Source organism: Cynoglossus semilaevis, chromosome 8 (assembly GCF_000523025.1).
Source record: "Cynoglossus semilaevis isolate Cse_v1.0 chromosome 8, Cse_v1.0, whole genome shotgun sequence".
Classification (NCBI taxonomy): Eukaryota; Metazoa; Chordata; class Actinopteri; order Pleuronectiformes; family Cynoglossidae; genus Cynoglossus; species Cynoglossus semilaevis.
Genome location: NC_024314.1, coordinates 17,917,972 through 17,925,578, shown reverse-complemented (window position 1 = coordinate 17,925,578; position 7,607 = coordinate 17,917,972). Strand labels below are relative to the sequence as shown.

At 41.8% G+C, this 7,607-nt stretch overlaps 2 protein-coding genes and 1 non-coding gene across 3 annotated transcripts in view; 1 reads left to right on the top strand and 2 right to left on the bottom strand.

Annotated features, from left to right (window-relative positions):
- Positions 1-878: 878 nt before the first annotated feature.
- trnae-uuc (transfer RNA glutamic acid (anticodon UUC)) lies at positions 879-950 on the bottom strand. The gene has a single exon. It is a non-coding gene; the product is annotated as a tRNA-Glu (tRNA).
- A 356-nt stretch (positions 951-1,306) lies between these two features.
- klhl42 (kelch-like family, member 42) lies at positions 1,307-6,110 on the bottom strand. The gene is made up of 3 exons (XM_008315401.3): positions 4,334-6,110; positions 4,058-4,251; positions 1,307-3,788 (listed from the first exon to the last, which is right to left on the bottom strand). The coding sequence occupies exons 1-3, from the start codon at positions 5,095-5,097 to the stop codon at positions 3,334-3,336; spliced, it is 1,413 nt and encodes a 470-aa protein (XP_008313623.1). The 5' UTR covers positions 5,098-6,110; the 3' UTR covers positions 1,307-3,333.
- Positions 4,137-7,607, top strand: part of LOC103382568 (UPF0577 protein KIAA1324-like) — a 12,060-nt gene continuing 8,589 nt past the window's right edge. Inside the window, exons 1-2 of the mRNA XM_008315402.3 lie at positions 4,137-4,275; positions 6,520-6,765. Coding sequence (XP_008313624.1) covers positions 6,658-6,765 — 108 coding nt within the window. The 5' untranslated portion in view covers positions 4,137-4,275; positions 6,520-6,657. The remainder of the gene's footprint in view (positions 4,276-6,519; positions 6,766-7,607) is intronic.

Here is a 7,607-nt window from a genome sequence, read left to right as displayed (position 1 = left end):
CTCTGTCTCTCTCATTCTAACTCTCTCTCTCTCTCTCTCTCTCTCTTTCTCACACACACCAATTCACACTCTATCGCTGCACATTATGTTTCTCACTTGGCTGTCCCACTGCGTTAACCGTTAAACTGCTGATTTGCTCACACTCAGATGTGACATCATCAACATCTTCATCATTAGAAATGAGAAGGTAACAAGTGAAAAATCAACTCCCGCCACAGAACATTAATGAGTAATTGATTGATAATCTATGTATAAATGGCTAGATTAGATTAGATTAGATTAGATTAGATTAGACAGAAACTGAATTTCTGGAATAGAGATGGTGAATGAGATTGGATAACAACCGGTTTATACAGTATTAGATCGGTTTTGCATAGATTCGATTATTTTAAGCTGTACTGTATCAGACCAGAGCAGACGATACATGATTATCTGATTTATACTCAGACCAGACTACAATTGTCAGTGATCTATATTAGATCAAACCCCGGGGCAAATTCAGTTATTAGTTACAGCAGTTCATTGGTTCGTGTTACAGAATCCGCTGGGGGAGGGAGAAGGGGGAAGAGTCACAGAGAGGAGGGGAGGAGACTGACCTCACAGAGCAGAAAATCAACCGCAACTGATCAACAGTGGCAGTGATTGATTTTCCTCAATCCTCTGTCACAGACATTGTTGCTCTAACATCCGTCCATCCATCTACCATATGGGACTGAAAGCATTGAGTTTTGAACATATTTAATTCATTTTACAGAATGTTTGAACGTTTCTGTAGGTTTTCAGGTTGTCTTATCCGAAGGCGGTTACGTCAAGGGCAACTTGAATGTAAAATGAAATCCATTTATGTTTGTCCTATTTGCTCCACTTAAAAGCTTGTCTTCCCATACCGGGAGTCGAACCCGGGCCGCCTGGGTGAAAACCAGGAATCCTAACCGCTAGACCATATGGGACTGGATGCATTTGGTTTAAAACACATTTAAAAATACAAAATAACCTCACCAATGTTACATATATATATTAATTATAATTTTGAAAGTTGTTTTTTAAAACTAATCTCACGACAGAATGTTTTGTGAGGTCTGTCTGTCTCTCTTCTCTCCTGTTTCTCTGTTAATTAGATTTATCTCTCCCACCTGTGTCATGTGACACCCACACACAGGTGAAACATGAGAAGTCCACACAGTAAGACGGGGATCAAACAGTGACCATCATGTTGTAAGGCACTGACCACTCGTCTACCGTGGTGAGTTTGTCAAATGCTGTATATAATTATACCAAATTTTATATCTATATATTAGTGTGTCATTTTCAAAAATCACGTTTAATGTACTGAAGGTAAACAGCTGGGGTTTTTTTAATCCGGTGCTGCCCTCTGTTGGTCAGATAGCGTATTTATTCCTGTCTCGTTTACATAGATGTTTAATTCTGTTGAGCCTGATGTCATGAATTTATGGTGTTGTGATTCACTGCGCAGGTTTGATTGTTAAAAAAAAATCCCAAAATTCAGGAAACAGTGGACACTGATGTTGGATCTTTAAGTTAATCCTTTATTTCAGGACTTTATCAAGGACAGTACAAAGACCCTTTGAAAAACAAAAAAAATAAATAAATAAAACAGCCTCATTTAGCAGAAAACGAAAATCAAACACAGCAGTTTTGGTCAGTCGTTCTTAGCATGTTGTGCATTTTTTATATTCTTTTTTAAATAAAAATTTATAACAAGTATTTCGATAACTGAGGTTTGCAGAAGGCACATGTGCAATTTCCAGGAATTGCCCTTTAAGCTTTTCGAGTGTCTGTTCAAAACAAAAACAAAAACAGTGTGCAAGTTTTCATAAAGTGAAGCCCCCCACCCCCCATCGTCCTGTCGGTGTTAGTGCGGCAGTGTAAAACCAAAGCCATTGATACTGTTTATATCTGCATATGTACAACTCAGAGGAAGTCAAAGTAACAGAAATGTCTTTTGATTTTAGTGACGTATGGAAACAGACTTTCACCAGTGTCAAGTGAACAGTGTAAACATGGACGACGTTTGTGGCCTCGTTCATTTTAAAGCCGGCCCTGTTTGTTTGTGTCTGTCATGTCTTTGGATTCTAATTTACACCTTCTTCTAAATCCAAGTCATCGTGCGGTGAGAAGAATATTTATCATTGGATGTAGTTGAAGTGTTACATACTTTTAGGCTAGTAATTGAATTTAAAGTAGGATTGCCAAAATTAACATGTTAACCGAGGTAATAACTTTAACTAATCAGATCATATGTTTGATGCATTTTAACCCATGGGCAAAATGGCAGGCACTGTATACAAGTTGTAGTTGCTCTAATAATCAATACACACGTCGTTATTTACACACACTGTGGGGAAAAAGTCTTCCTTTCACCGAAGCACCTTGATCTTCAAATACCAATCTAAAATCTTTTGGAAAAACAACCTAAATGTTCTGGTATAAACTGTAATGTTAATTCCAGAATACTCTCTCCTACTCAAACTCACCCTAACCAACACAGGCTTTTGTTTTCAAGTGTGATTCAATGGGCCACGGTGATTTGTCATCATCATCCCTGACACTGAAGCTTGTATTTGTAACCAGAGCAGTTAGATTAATAATGTAGTGCTTTTTTTTCTTATGTTGAGGCACATTTGAGCCAAAGTCTCTCATCAATGCCTCAGGCAGAGGCCTGTCATACACTGGCCTGTTTAATAGGAACAGTTCAGTGTTGTCACACAAAGTACTGACACCGCCGGAGACGGAGAACCAGCCTGAGCTGTGGATCCTCGTCACTACTGTAAACTTGACCAGAAGTGGGGACATGAGGAAATTAAAACCACTCAGTAAACACTGTTGTACTGTGACCTCATTTTGTCAGTGTCACAAGGAGAAATCATTAGTTGGTGATGAAGGAGGCGTTGTAATAAGAGGGAAAACAATAAACATAGGGGGCATGGTCAAACACAATACAATCAGGTAACAGAGTTGACCACGCCCCCTTCAAATTTGGACTAATTATGGAAAATGGGAGGGAAACGTTCTGCTCAAATGTTGAGACCAAGCTGAGAGAACTCCCAAATCAAACTCTAGAAAAAAAAAGAGAACAAATGTCTCGGTTCTTGCGCCGTACATTTTAGCAGGTGTAGATTTGATTAAATTATCTTTTGGTCGAGTGCTTAAAGTCTAATTGTCCTCATGTACACACTGGCAGTCTGATGGCAGCAGCTCATACAACCACACTGCAGTACCTCATACAATGTGAAGTATCCCAATACTGCTCCATGTTGGCCTCCACTGTCTGTCTCAGTCTCTCTCTCCTCTCTCTCTGCTCCTTCCTGTGCATCATAGTGTGTTGGGGAGGTACAGTGAACACAGCAGCATGTTCTGACCCAGAGCAGGGAACCTTCTAAAAGCCTCCCAGGCATCGGAGAAGATGTTGTACTTCAGGAAGACGCGGTGCTCCAGGCTGGTGGGCAGGCTGACGTCCCTGCTCATGATGTAGATGCCGTCGTTGTGCAGAGTGCACGTCAGGTTCAGGCCCGACTTGGACGTGTTTTCCTTCAACTGGATCCACTCGCCTGTGGAGACGTTGTACGACTGCACAGTCAGCACATCCTCCGTCTGGCTGGGGCGTCGCTGCCTGTGGCTCGACTCCAGCTCGTGGGTGTAGCCGCCCACCAGGTAGATGGTGTCCTCAACGGAGAGCATCTGCTGCTTACGGATGTGCGCAGAGCAGGAGCGGAACACCATCCATGTGTCGGAGGTGGGGCAGTAGCGGAGGACGTTTGTGTTCCTGTCTGTGTGATCAGGAAGAAAAGTCAATGGTGAGAACGGAAAAAAAATACCTACAGAACCATAGTTAGACTTCAGGTGTTTTAGCAAGAAGACACATGTAACATTGCACATGTAATAATGTTTTGAATGTGTTAAGACAAAATGATCTCAAGTACATCAGGGTTCAAAAGCATGGTGTTAAACTCTGCCCCCATGTGTTCATTTAGTAACATTTGGCACATTTAGACCAACATGGTTCTGAACTGAACATTGCTGTGTGGCTTCTACCAACCTCTTGAAGTATAACCGCCCATGACGTAGATCATTCCTTGGCATTCACAGGCAGAAAACTCCGCCAGCGGGTCAGGCATGGAGGACATGCAGGTCCACCAGTCCTGCTCTGGGCTGTAACACTCCACCGTACCCAGACTTTGACCTCCTACAGCGAACAACTTTCCTTGAACTGCCAGCAGCTTGAAGTTGGACCTAATGAAGGCAAAGCAGCTCAAAGTGAGTCCAACCAACCTCTGACATCACAACCACACATACATGCAGATTTTGTAGTTACCGTTTCTGGTTGAGTGGCGCCACCTGGTTCCACTCGTTACGACTGGGGTTGTAGCAGTGTACGGCAGAAATCTCCTGACTGGTCACCCTGTAGCCACCGACGATGAACAGGTAGTTGTCGAGGACAGCGGAGCCGTATCCTCTGACGTTGATCATGTCTGGAGGCAGGTTATTAGCCAGAGGTTTCCACCGCTGTTCCACCTCCCCGTACCTCAGCATGGACCACGGTTCATCCTGATCCGGTACATCCAAGGACAGACAAGTAAAGTCTCCAATGGCCACCAGGGTGGCTGTGCCTTTCATGCGCATCTCCCTGGCCTGGACTTGAACAGCTGAGGGGAGGCTTCTGAACTCAGACCGCCTCAACATGGGATGATAGTAGCAGCTCATGTATTTAAGGCAGGCATTGCGCAGGTCGTGAGTTCCATAAACCTCTGACAGGCTGTACAGCTCCACACAGTTGTCCAGTCGGATCTCTGAGGTCAGCAGCTTGAGGATGGAGGTGACCTGCAAGAAGGATGCCGTCTCAATCAAGTCCTCCAGAGTCTCATTAACAATCTGGACCTTCGAGGTGTTGATGAACTCTAACACCAGCTCCAGACCTGGGATACTGAGTCCCTGCAGCTGAACAGAGTCCTCCGTGGACTCCCTCATACCAGAGCTGTACAGTGCACGGAAATAGTCACTTTTCTCTATCAGCTTCTTCTTATTCACTTCATAAATTTTGTCTTCAACAACGATGGCAATGACTTGGTCAGACGACATGACGCTGATCTTAAGTTTGTTCTCCTGAGCTTAATTAGCTTAGCTTCGATGAACAATTTGTCGATGATATCGAATTGTATTATGCTCCAATGAAATGACCGTGGATGATTTTTCTTTATAAATCTGGCCTCATGTAACCTGTTTTTTCTGCCCTTCAGGTGGTATGAGCTTCACCTCGCTTCAACAGCGCAACAAAATAAATAGAATAGAGAAGGACATGTGGTTTTACAAGTTGAATAACAAGATCTAACTAATACTAACAAAATTCAGACAGATTTAAATTCTTTGAACTGATGACCACACATTCTGGTCCTCTGAATGCAAAAAGAAAACATTAGAATAACAATCAAATCAGCGATATAAATAAAATAAATTCTACTACATATAAATGAACAGACAGAAAGGGTCGTTCAGTCATAAAGACATTGGTTAATAGAATAATGCCTCCGATGTAGCACATAACACATCTTTATTAACATCTACACCTAAAACCAAGAGTACATTAATTATTTCAACGCTGCGACTGTGATGGTAATACGCTCTTTCTTTAAATATTTTAGGTTGAATTAGCATTAAATTCCGATTTTACTATTTACTCATCGCGTTCTTTCAAACTGCATTGAAACCTGTTATTGTTTAGCATCATGTTGGTCTAGGTCTGACCGGCGATGAAGCTCGGTGGCCGGTCTATATATGGTCATGTTCAGCCCATAAGTCTTCGAAATAACGACAGTCGTTAGCTGCAGAAGCTAAGCAGCAACGGCGGCAGCTACTAGATAAACTGTCCCAAAAGAATAAGACTTTTCCTCGGTTAAACATTCCTCCACAGTCACGTAAAATGTTGCCCCGGTCTCCGAGGACGGCATCAAAGTGGCGCTGTTAGCTTCACAGACCGGCATTTATGGTTTCCGTATAAAGTTAAAAACCCAAAAGCTTCACTAGGATAACAGAAAGCTGTCAAATATTCAACTGTTTTGATTCGGACACTTCCGGGTTTATTCTTCGTGGGTGGTTTACATGGGTGATGCTACCGCCATCTTCTGGTACATACAAGAACCGCGCATTTCTATGTTTTTAAAATATATAAGTAAATAATAATTTATTATTTTGACTATTATTTTATTTCTTGCATTTTTATATTGACTAACTAGTCAATATTAATAATATTTATGTCAAGTTAATTGCTCTGTTTAAGAGAGCATTACATTTTAAATGCATAATAATACAATAATACATATTGTTGTTGATAATACTGTAAACATTGATTTTTAAAAAAAATGTTATTGTAATTTGTAAATTTTAAAAATGTTGTTATTGTAATTTGTGAGGAAAAGTCTTTTTTTTCGTAAATGTTGGTTTCATTTTATTTTTGAAATAGTAACCGGAAGTGTCTTTATTACGCTCTATCATGTGTGTTGACAGCGGAGGAGGAGGAGAGTCAGAGGTAGAGAGTCAGGCCGATGGCAGCATCCTCTCCCTTTATTTAACCTCTACTCGGCCTCTTGGATGATCCTGTTTCCACGCAGCGGCTATTCTGCATCTGTCGATCCAAGCTGAGAGATGCTGGACCCGGCCCGCTCCTTCTGCGTCTGCCGCTGCCTTTTACTCCTCACCACCATCACCTCCGTTATCACGTCAGTGAACGGAGACGTGCGGCCGTGCGATGAGGTAAGGACGCTTTAGCTTTTTTTCGTCATAAATAAGCTTATTATTACGAAGGAATAAAAAGACGGACACCAATTCAAATAGTGACCTTACGTGGCTAGTTAGAGTGAGAGTTCGAAGAAATTCTGAGTAAAAAATAAATAAACAAAACAGCCACAATAGACGTAAATGGCTTCGTCTTGAAGGTAGAGTATGCAGAAATTTGCAATTCCCTCAGTCATTTGTAATAGGCCACTAAAACCAAACAGGTATATCTGTCTGTGGGAATTCAACTCTCTGTCTGTATTTACTTGTTTGCCTGTTTGTTTTGTTTGGGTTTTTTTATTTCAATTTTGAAAATATTCCAAATATTTGTGTGCACAGATTTACTTGTGTAAAATAAACCAGAAGGTGGCAGTAATGCGAGGCATAGGCTGCTACACTGCTGTAAAAACACAGTAGAGTAGAAGAGGGTGTTGCGTGGCAGTGGTGTAATTAGCTTAGTGTGCATTGGAGTGAATAGAACTGTCGCCTCAGGTCATGGTTTCTACCCCTCAGCTGGCCTCAGGAAAATTTCACAACATTTAATATTTAATAAGATTTAACACGTCACTAGAGACAACTATTTTCCTGCGGCGATGCTGTCACTCCGTTGTGACTCCTCAGGAACAGTCCAGCATTGAAGTGGACTTGTTCCTGTGCTCACTGCAGATCCTCTTAAATGACGCTGTCTGCTGGCCTTTCTCTCTCACCTCCTGCTGGTCAGGCAGGGCCAGGATTAGCTACTGAGAAATAAGATGAGCTAAAGATGGGACTAAAAAAAATCCCATCATTCAGTTACTCTCCATTCAGAAAGTCATCCTGTT